A 19,963-nucleotide genomic window follows, 5' to 3' on the forward strand; every position below is an offset into this window, starting at 1 on the left:
ATGAACCAAGGGTTGAAGAGGAAACTCACTATAATATCAATGCATATGTCTTATATTAGGAAATCTTGATAAGAGGTTTGTTTTTCGCTTTTCTTTTTTAAAAAATACAAAACAAAACCAGTGCTTCCATCAGCTGCACCCCCACCTTCCTGGTAGGGGAGTGCTTGGTTGTTTGGAGTTGATGTAAGAGATGTTACTTCAACATGAAGTTCTCTCCCTTTTGTCTGCAGTCTGCTTCCAGGGCGTTTACTTCAGTCTATATGAAGTGGAAATAGCAAATAAGGATCAACATAAAATGAATCAATTATTAGAAAATCTAAAGAAAAGGGACTTGGTAAGTATTTTAAAACGTTTTCGTTCTGGCAGGAAAATATTCTTTTAAATATTCTTCTGAATCTTTGGTAGCATTACTGAAAGATTCGGAAATAATGCAAAATGGAACAAATTTCTCTGCTTTAAGTATTATTTTCATGCTTAGTTATTCTCCAACATAGTTTAGTCTTTCTGCTAACTGAAGATTGCTCCCTATGAGCTGGGACCTGATTTCTGGGGTGAGCAGAAATGTAGCAGGCAGACCTCTTTGGCTGTCTTTGTGCCAGATGAGACTGGTTTATTGGCTTGTCTTTGCATTTCCATAGTGGACAAGGACTGCAAGGGGATCTTAGATATTAAGAAAGCGGGAGCTTTGAGTGCTAGAATGAGAATTACTGAGGAAAAGGCATAAGCTGCCACGTGCCTGCCTTTCTTCCTTTTTTTCCTGCCTGAAAAATAGTCCCCACTCAGCTCCTCACAGCTACGCTGCTGAAGCCTCGGGGGCTTCTGAAGATATTGAGATTTATCTCTGCTTTAACAGAGAATTTCCCATCTGTTGTTGCTAAAGGCTGCTTGCACAATAAGACCTGATAAGAGTTATTCCAGCACACTGGGGTTTTCCTGCTCCCAGCACAATCTTCGTGTCTCCTTTTGACTCCAGGGGCTGAGCATCACCCCCGAGGAGCTCAGCACTGCTGGGATTCGTGCTTGGGGTTTGGCTTTGCTGCTGCTGGTTGCGCTGTCCCATCTGACCCTGCCTGTAGGTTCAGGGTTGTAAATTCCCAGCTGAAAACACACAACTGGCTGGGCACATCCTCCCCTCAGCGTAAGCTGGCAGCACTCCACGACCTGCCTGGAAGGGCTGGTGCTGTGAGGCACTGCTGAAGAGCTGCCCACCAACGTGCTTCTGCCATACCAGAGCAAGTGTTTGCAGGAAATGCTCTCAGCCTCCATAAATCCTTGATGAGACTGCCTTTTATTGGTGACAACAGGAGAAATGAAAGAAGGAGATAGCGTAGACGAGGTAAATGTCCCTTCTCGTGCTGGTGGCATCAGATGGGCACCTGCTTGTGGCATCCACGCTGAAGTTCACCTGATGCTGCACTGCTCGGGGTTCCCAGCATCTGCAGGGTCGTCAGCTTGTCCGTGCTCCTTTTCTCTTATTTCTGCCAACCCTCGCAGAGCTGGACTCTGGAGGAGCTGGGGAAAATGAGGTGGTTGAGATGCAGCCGTGAGGAGCCTGGGTGCTGAAAGCAGCAGGAGCACTGGCATCTGGCTTGCAAGTGAAAATGAAAGAGTAGCTGGGAACGAGCAGGGTTGCTCGAGGCCAGCTGCACTCCTCTGGGTGGAGGGTGACTTCTCTCAGCTCTGTGTCAGGCAGCTGCTGACTCGTGCCTTGCCTTTCCTCCTCGTGTGCCTGAAAATCACCCTGATGGTGAGAAACAATGGCAGTTTCATTGAGCCAGGTGACATCTTGGTTTTATCCGCTCTGCTCGGCTGGCTTGAGACGGTTTGAAGCAAGGAGCTACCGTTCTGAGGAGCAAATATCACGCTGAAATTGTTCAGCATTTCCAAAGCTGCTCCGTTGTCATGCGGGCTGGGCTCCAGTCCAATCCTCCGTTATGTCTGCGTGTGCTGAATGGGATCGGCGAGCTTTCTCCAAGCATTAGGAGCCCCGGAGTTACTCATGTCCTGGAAGTTCCTCTTAAAAGACATGTCTGAACGGCAGAAAGAGATCCAAATGCGTGTCCTCATGGAAGAAAAGGCAGCCCCAGCCCAGCTCCGAGGTATTAGGCAACACCCAAATCCCAGAAAAGCCTCGAGAAGCCCACGGATCTTTTTAGACATGCGGTCATCCACTCCTGAGACAGAGGCACGGCAGTCTCTTAGGCTCAGCTTTTTGATTTTTTTAACATTTATTGATGCTGCTGCTGTTAGTAAGCAGGCTGCAGGGACTGAACTCACTCGGGCTCGTGCCTGGAGCTGTTGGCTGCGGACTCAGACGCTCGTGTCCAGCTTTGCTTCCCCTTCTGGGAAAGCCCTCCCCTCGCGCTGCTGAGAAGTCTTCGTGGCTGAGATGCCCGGGGACTTTTGAACCGAAAGGGGCTAAAATTATTAACCTTGCTCGTTAATTGTTCCTAGCAGCCGGTTTGGCTAAGCATTTCTGTTGTTTTAAGTAACAGATGGGAGGACTTTGGGATGAATAACAGCCTTAAATGGAATATTTTGGGTTCCAAGTCCCGGTGACTCAAATGGCACAGCGGTGTCCTCGGCAGGGGTTGAGCTGGTGCTGTTGGCACACGTTCACCAGCACTCGGGGCTTGTTGACAGCGGCGCTGAGTGACATGAAGTGTGCTTAGGAGGGCAGGGAGAGGCTGCTCTAACTCTGTGTTGTTTGTTCCAGGCGATCATCAAATATTTACAAGATCAAGGAGTTCTTATCCTCCTGACCTCCTCCGCGTTGGCACGGGATGATGGTAATGCACGGCCACCTAGGAGCCAACACTCGGGCTTAAATAACCTGCCCTAGTGTAGGGGACGGGCACTTTTGTTGTTTTTTTTTAAACAAAACCTGTTGCTTTACTTCACAGGATTCGACCCCAAGGAGCCTGTCAGCCTCCTGGCCCTGTTTCTGTTCACCTCGTCCCGAGCAGTGTGCCTGAGAGGTAGGGAGGTTCTCTTGGCTGGCTTCAGATGCTACATTTTGGGTGCAGGATCTTCAGTTGAGGGTTCTAGCAGACGTGTTCCTCTTGAAAAGCTGATTTCTCAGCTCAACACCACCTACAGCTTTAGTGCAAAGGGTGTTAAAAGAGGAGATGAGTCCCATCTGTTCAGCCATGCTTCATTTTTAAGCTGATGTAAACCAGGTCTCCGTGCTTTCACCCTTCTGCACATCCTTGCCCCTTCACAGGAGGGGCAAAAATAGTGAAAAATAATTGCTTTTCTGCGATTCTTGAGTGAAAAATAATCGCTTTTCTTCCTCTGAGTTGGTTTTCAGCAGCATCTGCTCCCTGCACTGTGTCATATAAGGGGGTAAAACATCATGCCATCTGCTGGACCCTGTGTGGAGGTGATGTGTTTTGCTAAACCAGTGGGGAAAAAAGCCTAAAATATAAGTTAATCGTTCTGCTGAGATAACAAATGCAACAGGCTCTGTGAAAGGTCACTGCTGGCAGGGGGAAGAGGGGCAGGGAAGGGGATTTGCTCCCTTCAGGGCATTTGAGGGAAGCAGGGAGATGCTGTCGGGCAGAGCCACAGGGCTTTGCTGCCATCGAGCTGAGGCACAGCTCAAGATGACCCAGTTTGAACACAAATCTTCAAATTAGAATGAGTTTCAGCATCCGTGGCATTTGCATTTTCTCTGGATCTTTTGGTTTTGTGGAAATATTCGCTCTCCAGTTTCCTCTCGTGGACATAAAGTGACTGCCCAGCTGGCCCGGACGGCTTCATCTGCACACCTCTCACTTCATGCGCTTCAACAGGAATCCTCCTGGCCTTGCGGATCCCCGAGCAGGATATAAACAGGGGCCTTTTGCTCTGTGTAACTTCTGGCTTGCTTTTTGTTGAGTCATCCCAGGGACAAGCCAAGAGACCGCACATGCCAGCACACCCTGGTATTTGAGTCTGCCCGGGTGTGCGATGACTGGCGTTGCCAGTGGAGCTGGACAGGACATTCCCAACTCCCCTCCCCGGAAGATAAAAATCAGCAGAAACGTCAAGAGAAGCTGCCAGCACTTCAGAACACGGATTGCTTTGTCCTTTTTGGGGTTTAACCTGCAGCTATAAACTTTCTCCTTCGGGATCCGCACACGAAGTGGGCTTGTAAGTCTTGTGAAGACGCGATGGTAACTTGGCAGTGTGAGCTGCAAATGTCTTTGAGGCCTGAATTCAGTCTGTGAGGCTTTAAGGGCAGGCTGCTGGTGGCTGTGTTAGCCTGGCAGCCTTTCTCATTTCTTTTTTTAGGCAAGGGAGAGAGACAGGGATATCCAGAGGCAGCCTGAAAATCCAAACTACCGGGACAGGCCTGGGATCAGGAAGGTTTTTGCTGTGATGCCTGAAGCGAGGGCATAAAGTTTGGTGAGGCCAAGGGGGAAAACACCTGGAGATAAGACTGAAAATGGGAACTGACCACTCAGATATTGATCCCTGCAGCAGGGAGAGGAGAAAATACCAGAGCAGAGGGGTTTGGTTAAACAGGAGCATCCTGAAGCAGAGAGGGCACAAGTGGCTGCTTGGTGGGAAGCTCAGGGGCTGTAGCAGACGTCGCCCGGGGTTCACGTTGATGCCGAAGAGGAGGCAAAGTGTGGGCAGCCAGGGAGCAGCTGGCAGCGAAGTGAAGAGGCAGGGGGAAAGGATAACGTCGAGCAAAATGCTCCGTGTTGTTACGTGACACGGTCTGAGCTCTGATGGCTTCCAGATGTTTTCCCTCCGGTGCCAGCAGCGCTCCCGCACGTGCTGTCCCGTTTCTTCCTACGCGAGTGGCGTAACCCCAGCCAGCCGTGGCTCTCCTCCGGGACCAAGAGCTCTCCTCGCCGGGATTATAAACAGTTCTGCTTCGTGGCTTCTCCTTTCTCTGAAGATAAATACGTCAGGGTTTGGGGGACAGAAGGAGACGGTGACCGAAGACAGCAGGAGGACGCGAAGAGAAAAGGAGGTGAAGTACAGATGCGTTTGAAGCCACTTGGCTTGAATAATGTTTCCCATTTTGGAAGGAGCAGCCTCGGAAGGCGTTTTTCTTCCTGTCCAGACAGCTCGGCAGGAATGTAGGGCGGGCGTTAACGAGCCCGGCGTGCCGCAGCGTCCCCGAGCCAGAGGAGGAGGCAGGCTCGCAGGGACACCCGGGCTTGCCGGTAAGGAGGAGCAGCAGTGCCAGCACCAGGCTGCAGCAGAAAACCACGCGTCTGAGGAAGGGAAAAAAAAGCCAGGTTCCTCCAGGCATGGCTAGCTGGGAAGGGATGTGACAAGGAAAGATGCTGGGGCTGGCAGCCTGGCCCTACAGCCAAAAGGAAGCTCTGAGTGGTGACACACACGGGCCGAGCCTGCAATGCAAAGAATCAGACCGTCTGCAGCCTCGCAGAGGGTGAAGCTGGACAAATCTTGCTTGTGCAGGGAAGGCAGGCCACCAAAAGGCTCTCTGGGCATTTCTGGGTGCTAAGGGGACGCAGGAAAAGAGCCCAGTACAGAGCCACGAGGATGGTTAAGGGAGTGGAGCATCTCCCTTCCGAGGTGACCTTGTGAATATTTATAAATATGGAAAGGGCAAGTGTCAGGAGGACGGAGCCAGGCTCTCCTAATGATAGGACAAGGGACAAGCTGGAACATGGGGGGTGTTCATAGGGTGAAATTTCTTCACGGTGAGGCTGAGAGCACTGGGACAGGCTGCCCAGGGGGCTTGTGGAGTCTCCTTCTCTGGAGACATCCGAAATCTGCCTTGATGCATTCCTGGGTGACCTGATTGAGGAGTTCCTGCTCCAGCAGGGGGATTGGGCTAGGTGGGATCTTTCAAGATCCCTTCCAATCCCTAATATTTGGTGGTTCTGTGCCATCATTGTGCCAAGCAGGACCCATTCCCACGATGCCATCCACCAGCCTGGGCTCCTTCGAGCCGTGGGACTCGTTCCTGTCCATCCTGGTGAGATCTAAACCCAAAGCGTGGATGATACCACACACTGTACATGGTAGGACCTTGCTCCTGCTGAAATCAGTTGCAGGTAGCTCCTTTTAGTAGGACCAGGCCTCCTCCAGCTTTATAAAATCACCCGGGGGCTCGTACTGTCCCTCAGTCTGCTTCTTGCCTTTCCCCATCCCGCTCCAGAGCACGAACTCTGCGCCTTCGTGTGCCCTGCGTCCGCCCACGCTGGCAGCAGGTAGGGATGGAGCTGCTGGGGGTTGCGTTTGAGCAGGAAACAAACCCCACGAGTGGTCTGAAAATGGTGGTAGTCTAAACACCCAGCGTGGGCAAGCCTAAATTTATGCAAGTTTAAGGAAAAAAAGTGTTTTCAGAGCTCTGACTGTCCTAAAATTGCTAGAGCGAGGGGATGATCTCGCTGTGATTGCCTGCACATGGGGCTAGCAGATACAAGAAGAGTCTTTCCTCTTCATTTAATTATTTTTTGACTCCCACATGCCATTCTTTTTTACCTTCAGCAGCGACAATCACCTCTCAAAGCAGGACGTTGTCCCTGGGGCCAGCGTTCTCTTAGCATCTAATGGTGAGGTGACTCGGGGAGGTTTAATCCTTTTGTAAGATGAGTGAAAATTCTTTTTTTTTCTTTTCCTTTCCCAGCTGAAGAGCACGATCCGAAAGATGAAAGGCGAGGGAGCGACGTCTCCTTAAAAATAGCCTCGGTTTTGCCCGGGCTTCGCTATGCCTTGCAGAAAGCCACCACTTCTCCCCGGGGGGACGCGCTCAGCACCGACGTGCGGATCAAACAGCACTTCCAGGAGTATGCAAAGCTGGAGCAAAACGCACAGCACACCTCGGGCCAAAACGACGACGCTCCCTGTCCTTCTCACCTGCCACCAGCCAAGGATGAATGCTCTAAATCCTCGACAAAGAGTTCGGAGCAGTCTTTCTGCCAGCTGCAGCATTATCTCTCCGATCCCAGCAGCTACACGCTGGAAATGTCGGCTGCCTTAGGGTGTTTGGCTGGTGCTGCTCCTTCTCTTTGCTGCAGCTCGGAGGCTGCACGTAAAGGGGACTGCCCTTTGGCTCTGCCACCGGACCCTGCTCCTCCTGTACCAGCAGAAGTCAAACTCGAAGGCGAAAACCCAAAGCCCACCATTGTGGGGCTGGGCTGGAGTGGTGAAGTGGCCCCAAAAGACGTTAGCTCAGCCAGCGAGCTTTGGATGCAGCAAAACAAGAGGAAATCCAGCCAAACCGCTGGGACCAGCACTGGGAAGAAATGGTCACCCCTCAAGATGCAAATACATTCTGGGGGGGACAGCAGCAGGGACAGGAAAGCGACCAAGAAGAAAATCACCTTCTCCTTTCCCAAAAAAACGGGGCTTACGGCCAGCTCGAGTGAGCCCATGCTGAAATTAGCCAATTTAGAGTTTCCGCACAGAAGGAAAAGAGGTAAGTGCTGTGTCATAGATCTGTAGCAGTGTCTCCGTGCTCCCTGGTTCGGCCTGGAAAGAAAAAGAGGGGGATTTCAGTGAAAATTCAGGTGGTGGATCACACCCAGCGATCTCTGGATCTCTGGAGACGGGTGGGGATGCCCAGGGGACGCACAGCAGCGGGGCTTTCTGATCATTTGCATCAGTAACCCGTTGGATCAGGAGCACAAATCGAGTTGATGAAGACCATTCTGCTGCTGCTGGTCACTTCTAGAGCAGTCTTTCCACATTTTTCAACTGAATATCTTGCGATTGTTGTTTTTTTTAATCTGACCCTGTCCCAAACGAAAAGAACTGCCCTCCCTTTTCCTCGCCCCAGGTGCAGAGGTCCTGTCTGCAGAATTTGTGCACAATACGCAGCCTGAACCTGCCCAGAAGGAAACCTCGGCCCCCGACAGCCCTGGCTTGGAAACCAAGAGGCTGAAAACGCTGAAGAACTCGGACGTGAAAAAGGTTCCTGCTGCTGAGGCCAGCGCAAAGCCGCTGAAGAGTAAGGTGATAAAAAGCATGGCGAGCAGCCCGCTGAAACCGGCAGCCAAAAAACCAGCAGAAAGCGGTAAGAATGCTGCTCCCTGCGGAAATGTTTGCTTTAAAAGCAGAGCCAGCAAACACCCGGGGCAGGTCGTGCCCAGGTGGAGGTAACAGCACGGGCAGCAGCAGCCAAAAGGCCTCACAAAGTTTAGGGCTTTAGGGATTAGGGTCTGGGTTGGGGTCTGCTGCTGCCCAGCAGCCTGCAGGCTCCCATTACACCCTCCCAGGACACATGAACCAAACTCATTTGAATCCTTTACTAAGTTTTCAAATTTTTCTTCCTTTTTCTAATTTTAATTCCTTTTTCTAAATTTTTTGGAGCCCTTTTCTAATCTCAGTTGGCACCCTTGGCAAACTGCTCAGGGAAACTGCTGGGTTTTAGCTGCTGAGCTCTGAAACGGGTGAGGTCAGGGCGTCGAAACCTCTGCTCACAGCCAGTGCCTGCCCAGGTTTTCAGTCCATTTTTTAATCCAGTTGCTTTAAAAAAAATAAATGAAACTGTCACACCTTTCGTAGACAGATTGCAGTGGGTTTAGGAGGCAGAGCTGGATAGTCCCGGAGTGCAGCGTCTGCAGGTGCTGGCTGGGATTCTGCTTTTAAACTGAGAGCCAGTATTACGGTGCCAAGATAAATGGTGGAGCAGCAGTCATTTTTTGTTAATTTGCCGCGTTTTCTCACACCTCAAGCTTTGATGTCCTTCCTCGGATCTGCGTCTGGGTTTTTTCCTTCTTCCCAGCGAAGCAGGAGGCTTTCAGGACTGGTTTTGCCACCCTGGCTCTGTTTGTCTGCTTTTCATGCTCTTTTGTTGCCACGTTGCTGTCAGACTTCCTGATACGTGGCGGTTTTCATCGGCGGGCCTGTTGGGTGCTGCTCCTCACTGTGCTCCAGGGGCTCCAGGATGGATCCTGAGCTGGGTTTGATTCACCCGGAGGGCTCTGTCCACACTTTTGTACCTAAATCTAAAAGGCTGAACGCCAGGTGCTGCCAGAAATGCAAAATAAGAGCGGTTAGCAGTGAAAAACACTCAATTTATGGGTTTTTAGAAGGTGTTAACCTCGGTTAATGACTTCATGCTTTACTAACACAGACCATGAGCCAGGGTGAGGGGTGTTTTTAGTACCAAAAATTAAATGAAACGTTTACTTGCTGTGCCTCTGGGAGCCCCCAGGTTTCTGCGTGTGCCCCAAGGGGCAGCTCAGGGGCAGGTGATGCTGTTGAGGGTTTTTTTTTCTGTCTTTTAGAGGGCTGAGGGCTTTGTTTTAACCGTGTGGGTTATTGCAGACACAGCACGGGGTTTCTTCAGTGGCGAGGGGTGCAGGTATTCAGACTAGAAGAAAGCATGAAGGAATAAAAAACCAGATTCATGAAGCACTTAAAAACATCTCAGGTTGTTCGTAACTGCCCAAACTGGACAGAAACAAAGGGAAATTTTCTTCCCCCTGGATCCCGGGCCATTTATTTAGGAGAATTAACCCCATTCCTGAAATCAGCTGGATCCCAACTCTGGATCCTGCCGGAGCAGCCATGCCTGGCGTGACCACAGAGGTTTTGGGGTTGTTATTTTGGGGTTATTTTTGTGTGTGCAAAGTCAGTGTTGGAGAGGCAGCTTTTTCCTGCCAAAACAAGGCCTTTAATTAATTGTGATGTGCCGGACACCACGGTCCCTGTCTGAACACCATTTGTTAGCCGTGAAAGCCTGCTCCGAAGCCCTTCTCGAGGCAGAACTGCTTGCCCTTCATTTATTCCCTTTTTTTATTTCAATGCAGAGGGGAAGGAGCCGTTCGCCACCGCTCCCAGCGAGGTTTCTTCGCAGAGCCCCGCGGCGGAGAGCCAGGTGGGCGAGATCTACCCAGGTGCTCCTGCGAGCCATTTTTTTGATCCGAAGGGGAACGACTACGAATCCCACGCCCTCAACTTGCTGGCTGACCTGGCTCTGGGCTCTTGTATTCCTTCCTTCATCCCCAGGGACAGCGGGGTGATCTCCTCGCCCCGCAGCCCACCCCGTGACCCCGCGAAGGAGCAGCAGGGCCTCCGCAAGCAGAAATCCTCCCGCGCTGCCTCCGACCACGAATACCACAGGGTGGACAAGCTGGCAAAGGGAGCTGCCTCGCCTGGCAAAGCGTCGCCCAACCTGAAGCTTCCTCCTGCTGCCAAAACAGACCTAAAAGACCCCCTTCCCGGGGAGAAAAACCCCGGGATTGCCGCTAAAAAGATCAACCCCAACCCCAACCCCGCAAAAACCCGCGCCTTGCTTCCCAGGGAGACCCAGGAGGCCGCCGAGGCCAACAAGCACTCGTTCATCTCCTCCGAGCACTCCTACGCCTCGCTGCTGCCCGAAAACCTGAAGAAACCTCCGTATCCCAAAAACACCTCGTATTCTGGGCCGGCCCTTGCCAGAAACGGGACGAGGGGCGCGCGGGCGGGCCCCTTGGTGGGCAAGGTGCTGCCTTTCCGCCACCAGCAGAGCAGCGCCCACCCTCAGCCTCCCGCCGAGGCCACGGCGGCGCGGTGCCGGGGCTGCCTCCTCTCCCCCAGGCTGAAGGAGGATTTCGCCGAGAGCCACAGCGTGAAAAGCTGCGGGAAATCCCTGCAGGTGACGCGGCGCTGGGAGGCCGGCTACCTCTTCAGCTCGGACAGCAAGTACACCAACGACGAGCTGGAGAAGACGGTGATCCGCGCCCTGCACGGGTGAGTGAGCCTGGCAGACCTCCTGCAGGGGATCTCTCTTGCTAGACACCTGGAGCACTGGTAGAATGGGTTTTCTTTGCTCTTTTTGTGTTGTTTTTGCGAGATAATTGCCCTTTTCTCCGTGCTAAAAGCCTCGTTGTGTTGTGCTGAAGCTTCCTGTGGCTTTGGTACTTCCAGCAACACGCACCCAAGTGCTTGTTTCTCTTCTTTTCAACCCGTTGCAAACCACATTGAGTGCTGGTTTCTCTTCTTTTCAACCCGTTGCAAACCACATTGAGCGATCCGTGACGCAGCTGGGCACTCGAAACCCTCCTTCAGTGGGGCTCAGCACCTTGGGGACGCAGAAAATGAGTGACCTGGGTCAGCAGGAGGGAGGAGGAGGGGTTGCAGCTCCCCCTTTCAGGCTGTGTTTGCTTTTTCTCTTCCAGGCCCTGGGACCCTGAGCTGCCCGACGACGTGGAGGAGATGAAGCTGATACTTCACATGTGGGTGGCTCTGTTCTACAGCAAGCCCAGCAAGGTGCTGAGCAGCCGCAGGAAGGTGGTGGAGCACAGCAACCCCAAGAAATTCGTCTCCTTGAACAGCACCGGGGATTTCCTGGAGCTGAGCGACGACGGCGAGGATTGTTTCGGGTCGGAGCCGTGCCCCGTGGACTCCCAGTCAGAGCCTGAGCAGGCTCCTAGCAGCTCTCTGGATCCCAGCACGCGCTGCCAGGGGGTTTTTCGCCCAGAGGAGAGCCTTGCAGACAGCACGGTGTCGTCTTCTTCAGGGGAGCTGCCCCCCGGGGAGGAGGAACCTTCCTCCACGAGCTCCGAGAGCCTTTCCCTCGCTGACCGCGCTGCTCGGAGCAACCTGGTGGAGAAATGCAGGCAGCTGGAGCTTCCCGAGGAGGAGCACGGGTGTGATGGCTCGATTGTTGCTGTGGTAAGAGCCTGGGGGGCGGCCACAATCCCTTTTTGTGCTCGAAGGAGCGAGAGGAACAGAGCAGGAGGGCTTGTGGGCTCTTTTGGAACCATGTAGGGGGGTCCCCAAAGCAGGGCACGGGGAAGTCACCCAACAATTGGCTGCCCCAGGTGGCAGCCACGCACACACACACAGTTTTATCATAAAAAGCCTTCCAGTTTGGATGTCCTCCTGGACTGAGCTGGGCTCTGACAGGAGTTATCTATCCCTGACCAAGGGAGGGACTCGAGGAGGAGAAATCCCAAAGAATTAGAGCAGCAAAAGAGCACCTGGACTTATTTTAGAGACAAATTTGTCCCTGCAGATGCTGCTGGGGTGCTTGCACTGACATCTGAGCGTTTCAAATAATCCATCTCCGTTCCTGCCTTTGCCTCCCTTGAGGATTAACCTCTGGTTTGTGTTATTTCAGGTGGATCTGCCCCGGGAGGGACAGAAGGATGCTTCCATCACCCCCAACCCCTCCAACGATGCCTCCATGTCCCCAGCTGTGCTGGGCAGGGAAAAACCACGCGACCGAGCTCTGAATTTCAGCCCAGCTCCCCAGAGGACGCCGCACGGACTTGGAGAGCAGCCAGAGAGTGGGGCCTCTCGTTCCACATCCTCAGAAGCAAATCCCAGCAGAGCAAAGCCTGACGGGCTTGGAGGAGAAGGGAGGGCATCACAAGACCCCTCAGCACGTCCAGAAATCGAGGAGGAAGAAGTGGAGGAGGGAGAAGCAGAGGAAGAGGGCTCTGGGCATGGCAGCATGGGCGTGGGGACCTCTGGGTTAGCATTTTCTGGAGGAGGTGATGCCAACACGGAGCAGCAGCTGGTGAATTTGGCATCCCCAAGGGATTTTGGTGTTCCTGGAGAGGGTCTTGATCCCATCCCTGCTGCCTCAGCCCTTCCCTGTGAGGGAAAATTGATGCCAGCCCTATTTGGGACCGGGGCTGCCTCTCAGGGGCTCTCTGGTGGCACAACCCTAAGCGTGGGCGTGCTTCAAGAGCCCTGGGGGGCTTTGGCCACCCCAGGTGCCGAAAAAAACAGCATCATTTTGCCACACGAAGCCAGCCCGGCCGCTGTGGGTGACAGCAGCTCGGTGCCACCTGCTCCGAGCACACATCTTGGTGTCCCCACAGCCGGTTCTGGAGCCGGAGAGGCGCTGCGGGGTGATTTGGAGCAGGAAAACGAGGATCGTGCGCCCTCTGCAGAAAGCCTGCTGCTCGTTGGGAGCCGAGCTGCTGCCACGGCTGGCCTGGAGGCACGGGGACAGGCACGAAGCTCATCCCCTCCTGGCTCCAGCTCTGCCTGCCGGGCGTTTTTGGACGGAGCAGCAGCTGTGGGGGCAGCTCCAGGGGTCCAGGAGGCCGCGGCGCTCGTCCAGGCTCCGTGGAGGAGCAGCCCCGGAGGGAGAAGCTGCCTTCCCCAAGGGTGTGGAGGTGAAATTTGTGCTGAGCTCGCTTCGGGGAGCTCTGGGGAATCAAACCAAGAGCAGAACAAGGCTTTGGTGGAGGAACGGGGTGGCAGCCCCCCTGCCAGCCACCCCAATATTTTGGGGGAGTCTTCAGGACCTGGTGACGGTCACAGCTTCGCCTTCGACTGTACGGCCTGGGCAGGGGACTCCAAACCAGACAGCTCGTCCCTGGCTGCCTGCACGGCCTCAGCTGCTGCTCCCCTTGTCCAGGACCCTCCCCGGGGTGCAGATGCGGGTGCCCCTCGCTGCTTTTTTGGGCAAAATGAGCGGGGAGCAATCCTGTGCCCCCCTGGGAAGCCCCGCGAGCGAGGAGCTGCCGCAGAGCTGAGCGCGGCCGCCGAGATCCCAGCACCAGAAAGCTCCTTAAAGCCTGGATTTGTAGGAGAGGTGAAAAAAGACCCAGGTCTGTGCCGCACGGAGCCAACAGAGAGCTCTCCACGGGGTGTCCTCGTGCCTGGTGAGGTGGAACCTGCTCCTTGTTCTCCTCCACACAGCCCTGAAGCAATTTGGCACGGCGCTGAGCCAGACTCAGTCCTCGGCGCGCACCCCGACGCGAATCCAGCTCCCTGTGGTGCCACCAGACCCTGCTTCGGGGGACAGCAGCCCCCAGGAGCCTGCCACACGTGTGCCACCCCCCAAATCCAGGCAGCAGGCGTGCTGGGGAGCCACGAAGAGGACTCTGAAGGAGGAAGCAGCATCCCTCGTGCCAGCCCAGCGGCTTTGCCAGCAGGATCGGTGCCACGGGGCGAGTACGAGGCCGAGGAGCCCGGCATGATCGCAGATCCTCATCATGCGGAGCTGGAGGGGGAAGAGGGAGCAATCCCCGTTCCCCCCTGGGGGTGCTTTGCACCGATTTCCCCTCCTCTGACCCCATCCAGGGGGGCAAGGACTAAGCACGACTCCTCCTCCTCCTCACTGAGCGAGGCCTGGGGCTCCCCGAGCTCGGAGGAAAACCTCCGGTGGGCCGAGCCCGGTGGATGCAGCGGGCTGGAGGAGGCCAGCAGCAGGCAGGTGCCACCTTACGTCAATATCACGGACAGCCGGGGGGTCTCCAAGGATTTCCTCAACTTCACGGTCACCAAAAAAACCCAGCGGGGCAGGAGGGGGAACGCGCGGCCCTCCAGGAGACGCCGCCCTTGCGCGGGGCAGTCGCATTTGCTGAGGGCCCTGCTGGGGCCGTGGAGAGGTTGGGAGGAAATCACCCAGCACACGTTGGACATGGAGCACCTCCGCTTCTACTATAAGCTAAACCAGATCCTGAGGAGCGGGCAACCTCCCCTTTCTACCTCCGAGAGCATCTTCCCACGGCACCGCTCGCTCCAGGCGGCCTCCGAGACGTTCCCCGGGCAAGAAACTCCCCTCCCTCCATCCCCACGAAGCAGGAGCCCTCTGCAAGTGACCATCCTGCCCTCGACCCCGTGGCCGGATGGTTTTGGCTGTCCCCAACCGCACAGGGACCCGTCATCCCGTTGCCCCCCGTGGCACGAGAGGTCCCGAAACCGAGACCTCGCCGCTCCCTTCCACCTCGGCAAGCTGAAATACGAAAAAACCCCGCAGGAGCCACCGGGGGCCGTCTCGGCCATCCTCAGCGAGTCCCCCCAGCTCGACGGGGTGATGCTGAGCGGGGTCGAGACGGGAGGAGAGGACAAAGGGAAAGGCTCGGCGCCTGTGGAGGCGTTCGGGGATTTGGTGGCGGAGCTGTGCGGCTCGCTGCGGGGCCGCCTGCGCAGCGTGGCCAAGGGGGCCTGCGGGAGCCCGGGGATGTTTTACCTGGTGGAGACGGGAGAGGAGCCTTTCTTCGCAAGGGTGAAGGTAAAACTGGGCGGGGAGGAGGTGACTCTGGGTGAGGTGGAGCAGAAAAAGGGCTTCAAGCCCTGATTTCACGCCCCACATCACGGCTGGCTCATATCCCAGCTGCTTTCCCCATATTTTCCCCCTTTTCCCTCTTCCCTGCACATCCTGGAGATGCAGAGAGCTTTTTCTCTTCTTTTTCATCCTCTGCAAACAGTCGCAGCCCCCGCTGTCCTTACCAGCTCCCGGCTCTTCCACAGCTCTGAAGATATCCCTCGTACAAAACCTTCAAACCTACAAAATTCATCTTTTTTTTTCCCCCAATTTCTCAGACCCTGCTGAAGAAAGACGGCCACGTGGAGATGGAACCCCTCAGCTTCTGCAGCGCCAAACGCCCGGACAGCGACCGGCTGCTGGTGGTGATCAGGAACGAGGACATTTCCTCACACATCCACAAGGTAAGACCCGAGACTGCTTTATTTTGTTTTTTTTTCTAACCAAAACTTGGAAACAACGAATATCAGGATCCATTTTATGGGTTTTTAAAGCTTGCACTGAATATACCTGTAAATCCAGTTGTCACTCCCTGGAAATACGCTGTTATTTACACGGTAAGAGCAGCGCTTCTCAAAAATCTGTTAAAAACAGCTATTTTCACATCACAAACCAAGTCAATTCTGCTTTTCTGCTCCATTTCTGATCACTGCCTAACCCCACTTGGAGCAGCCCAGACCAGATGAATAGTCTGAGCTTATTTAGGGTAACGGAGCCCTCCAGATGAGCTTTGGCTTGTGGGCTTTAGGGAATAATGAGCCACCTGCAGCTCCCCATATCACAGCCACAGCTTTGGGGTCGAGCTGTGGAGATCTGAGCGTCGGGGTGACGCAGACAGAGGACGGGGTTGGATCCTCACCTTGTCCCCACGCGGATCGACTGCTCCACGCGTGGCTGAAGCTGCTGGTGCTGACGTGTGGCTGCCTTCGAGCAGGTCCCCGGCTTGCTGAGCCTGAAGCACTGCCCCAACGTGGCGTTTGCCGGCGTGGACAGCCCCGAGGACATCACGGTGCACACCTACCAGGAGCTCTTCCACACCGGTGGCTTCGTGGTGTCGGACGACAAGGTGTTGGAAACGGTGACGCCGGGTGAGTCTCGCTGCCACCCCCTGTGTTTAGATGTTCAGGGTCAGTTCCCAGCTCGTTTTCTGACATCTGCTTCCAAAAAAATCCATTCCTCCTGCTTTAATGGGATTTTTTTAATAGTTCCCTTCTAATCGGTGCCCAAAACGCTGTCTGGATGGTGGGTCCAAAATATTTAGGTGCTGGTGCAAGCACCAAAACCAAAAGGGGCTGGAGCTGGGGACATATGGGATGCTCAGCCTATAAAGGGAGGGCAAAAAGAAGGCTGTTTTCTTCATCTGCTGTTACCTTCATCTCCTCCATGGTGTTAAAACAGCCACGCTCCTGGAGATAGATGCACGGTGACGGGGCAGGTTGCCCGCTCACCCTCTGAGATATTTAGGGGGGGAAAATTGGCAGCAGGTGGGTTTCCAGCCACTGGGACCGAATCCCAGAGAGGTTTTGAATCCGAATCCCTGCAGATATTTGCAGCTCTCCCAGACAAAGCCCTGAGCACCCTGTGGTGCCTGGCTTCGAGCAGGGGTCATGCTCCTGGGCTCGTTTCCTCCTCAGTCACCCTCTGGCTTTTTGCTGTCTCCCCAGGCCAGCTGAAGGAGGTGGTGAAGGTGCTGGAGAAGCTGAACGGGAGCGGACGGTGGAAGTGGCTCCTGCACTACAAGGAGAGCAAAAAGCTCCAAAAAGACGTCAGGTGATGGCTCCGTCCTTCTCCTTTTGAGCGTGGCGTCCCCTCGGTGTAGGGACGCGGGGAGTCGGGTGCCTCTGCTCGGATTTTGGCCTCTCACAAGATAAAATATGCAGATTTTTGTTTCGGTGAGAGCTTTCCCCTTCAGGGAGGGACCACGAGCGTGGAACTGTCAGCGTCTGCACACCAGCAAATAATTCGTGCTGGATTTTTGATCACCTAAACAAGAGGGAGCAGCAGGACGAGGGACCTGGAGAGGATCAGCTGGCCCCGAATGCTGCCTCTTGCACGCGGTCCCGGATGAGGCAGAGCCCTGGCGGCTGCCTCCTGCACCCCGCTGTGCCTCCAGAAGGCAGTTTCCCCCTCTCTTTTGGCAGACGCACGCTCCCTGTGTGTGTGACAGCCTGCGAGGGGCTGAGGAAAGGCACAAAATGAAGCTCGAGAAGCTGCAAACCCAGCTTGCCCCAGTTAGCCCAGTCACACAGGCACTGGGAGCTCAGGGTACTTTCCGGGGGCCTCCCTCTGCTTCTTTGCCGTTTCCTTTTCTGCCCCATCCCTCGTGGGAGTGGGGGAGCTCTGAGAGAGGCCCCAGGATGTTGCGGGGAGCGTCTAAAATCAAACCTTGCTGGGAAAAGCAGAACTTCTCCCCCGTTCAAGGCTATTTGCCACAGCACGCGTGTTTCAATGAAGCTGTAAGAAAAAGAGAAGCCGGCGCATAATGTGCTCGTTAAAATGTCCTGCTTTTATCCCGGCTCAGCTCAGAGAGGGACGTTTTTACGAGGCAGGCTGCCTTCTCTAGAGCTAAACCGCTGGCCAGAAAGGTCAGCTTTCGAGTAATGACCTCGGAACAAAGAGGAAACCAGTCTGTTCTCACCGAGCTGAGAGTGCTGCAGCAACGGGGGAGGAAGCTCAGATCCTCTCCACGCCAAGCAGTTGGTGATAGCACGCAGAAATTGTTTCCAAGACTTGGTTTTCAGTCCTCCAGGTGTTTCCTTGTGCTCAGAGCAAGAGTTTTCCTTGCGCTCATCGCTGGCACACATGTAGCATCCCTCAGCTCCGTTGTGGTGCGGGATATCGAGTTAAAAAATACCCACAAGGGTGGAAGAAGCATTTAAGGGGGAAAAGCTGGTCCCATCCTGCCTGTTTGATCCCTGGGCAGGAGAAGGGCGCTGCCCCTCGCCCCTGGCTGCTTCACCTTGCCCCTCTCCCCGCAGATGGGACACCAATGCCCAGAAGAAGAGCTTGATCCTAAAATCGTGCCAGGGAGCCGAGCTGATCGAGGTGCTGCACTACCACGCCTGCGACTCCCGCGCTTCCCCCAGCTCCGAGTATGTGAAGTGTTTGTTGAACCTGCAGGTCCAGCACGTCAGCGCCAGGTTCGCCGTGTACCTCACGGGTAAGGACAGGCTCCGGGTGCCGCTCCTGCTGCCCTCAGCCCCCCAAAAACTCTGCGGGACGGGTGGGACAAGAAACGCCTTTATTTTCACTCCTGTTTCTGCCAGAATCACTGATTTGAGGTGTGGGTGCGGTGTGGACGGTCTCACGGTGAATCCGTGCTGTAAAAGGCAAAATGAACAGATTTTTTGGGGAGGTCTGGTAAATCCTGGCAGGTTTTCGGGCCTGTGGCTGGCTTTGTGTCACGCTCTAATCGTGGCTTGGCTTGGTTGCGAGGCGCTGTCGTTAAATCTGCTCACATTTGCAAAACAGAATAACCGCGGTGGGATTTGGGGGCATTTTCTGTAGGTCTCAGCACAGTTCCCGGGTGCGTGTCTGACTTTGTGCCGCTCCTCCTCTTGCAGAAAAACCCGGCGCCAGCAGGGAGCTCTTCGAAAGCAAAGGAATCCTCGTGGCCGACGTCAACACCTTCCTTGGGACGGTGCAGAAAGTGGCAGCCCCGTTTCGGAGAAGCTACTGGTAAGGGAGAGGAGGGGGGGAGCTTGGGATCGACCCCCTTTTCCCCCCCAAAAAAGCAGCAAATTGTGGAGAAACGGGATGAAAACACACCGGGAACAGCTCCTGGGTGTCTGCAGCGAGCTGGGATCCCAAGGGGCCGCCTACAGGACACTGAAACCTTGGTGCTGCTGCCTGGAGCCATGAGGGGAGTGGGGCAGTGACAGTGACAGTGACAGTGACAGTGCCACCTCTCTGTCTTGCAGGTGACGATGGGCTCCTCCCTGGGTCCCCACAGCGCTGCCGGGGGCGTCGTGATCCTCTGCAGGTCCGGCCCCCGCGTCCTGGCGCCCCACGCAGGGGCGGGTTGGCTTCAGTTCTGTACATAGAAATTATTTAAAAATGGCTAAGAAAACCTCGCGGGGATTTTTTTCTTCCCCGCCATCGAGTTGGGTGTAGGGCAGAGGTTCCGTTCGCGTTACGGTTTTAAGTTATTGCGGTGGTTTTAAGCAGTTAGAGCAGCCGAGAGGGGAAGGAATAGGAACACGGAAGGAGCAGCAGTTTCCCTGAAGGTTAGGAGCCATCGGAGCCGGCTGTAGTAAAAGCATTTTCCACGTGGCCGTCGCTGTACACAAGATGCATGCGTTCGAAGCTGGGGGGGGGGTGGGGGGGTGGATGTCTTAAAAGCTCTGTTCGGGGACCATTGCCCAGCTGTCGGGGCAGCCAGCGGCCTCTACACTACATTTGGAGTCAGCCTCTCGGTACCATTTCACTGCTGGGACTTGGGATGCTTTCCAGCACGAGGAAGTCTTGTAAATGCCAGAACAAAACCCTTTTATTTATGGTAGGTCAAACGAACACACACCACGAAGAACAACAGCGCCGAGGACCTTTGCGAGAGCCCCTCCGTACGCAGGCGGAGGCCGCGGTTGTCCTTGGGTGCTTTGTTTTTTTTTGGTTGTGTTTCTTTTTTTTTTTTTTTAAAGTGTAATGACGTGAGAAGCTGTGTACAGGATGACTTTGTATAGAGTTTGTCTATTAAAACCTAAAAACCTCCCCGCGTGGCTGGTCTCTGGGTCGGGTGCTCCTGCTCCCAGGTGGGAAAAGCAGCACAGGGGAAAGGGGGAATTTCCCCTGTGGCCACCACCACGAGCCTGGTGCGGCGGCGAGAAGGGCACCGTGCTTCCCGCAACGGGCGCCAGCAGCCAGGGGAGGAAGCGCTGAAAGCCCCGAGCAAGGGAGGAAGGAGCCCAAGTCGAGCAGCATCGGGTGCAGGAGCTGTGAGCTAACAGCCTGCTTTGCTTCCCTCTTCAGCAGCCACAAGAGGTGCAGAGAAAAGCTGTTGCAGGGCATTTTCCCTGCTTCTAACAGGGCTGAAAACAAGCCCTGCGCCTCAAA

At 54.8% G+C, this 19,963-nt stretch overlaps 1 protein-coding gene across 5 annotated transcripts in view; it reads left to right on the forward strand.

Moving 5' to 3' along the window:
- The window catches only part of TASOR2 (transcription activation suppressor family member 2), a 33,227-nt gene extending 13,606 nt beyond the window's left edge, over window positions 1-19,621 (forward strand). For 4 of the 5 annotated variants that reach the window (XM_068670142.1, XM_068670144.1, XM_068670146.1 and 1 more), the window contains exons 12-25: window positions 231-334; window positions 2,717-2,789; window positions 2,904-2,978; window positions 6,599-7,390; window positions 7,751-7,987; window positions 9,729-10,650; window positions 11,079-11,574; window positions 12,023-14,878; window positions 15,190-15,315; window positions 15,846-15,999; window positions 16,576-16,681; window positions 17,890-18,071; window positions 18,475-18,589; window positions 18,832-19,621. In XM_068670142.1, the coding sequence (XP_068526243.1) occupies window positions 231-334; window positions 2,717-2,789; window positions 2,904-2,978; window positions 6,599-7,390; window positions 7,751-7,987; window positions 9,729-10,650; window positions 11,079-11,574; window positions 12,023-14,878; window positions 15,190-15,315; window positions 15,846-15,999; window positions 16,576-16,681; window positions 17,890-18,071; window positions 18,475-18,589; window positions 18,832-18,835 (6,242 nt within the window). In that variant the 3' untranslated portion in view covers window positions 18,836-19,621. The other variant, XM_068670143.1, reaches the window with a different exon arrangement.
- The last annotated feature ends 342 nt before the right edge of the window (window positions 19,622-19,963 follow it).

The sequence above is a fragment of the Anas acuta genome, chromosome 1 (genome assembly GCF_963932015.1).
Source record: "Anas acuta chromosome 1, bAnaAcu1.1, whole genome shotgun sequence".
Lineage (NCBI taxonomy): Eukaryota > Metazoa > Chordata > Aves > Anseriformes > Anatidae > Anas > Anas acuta.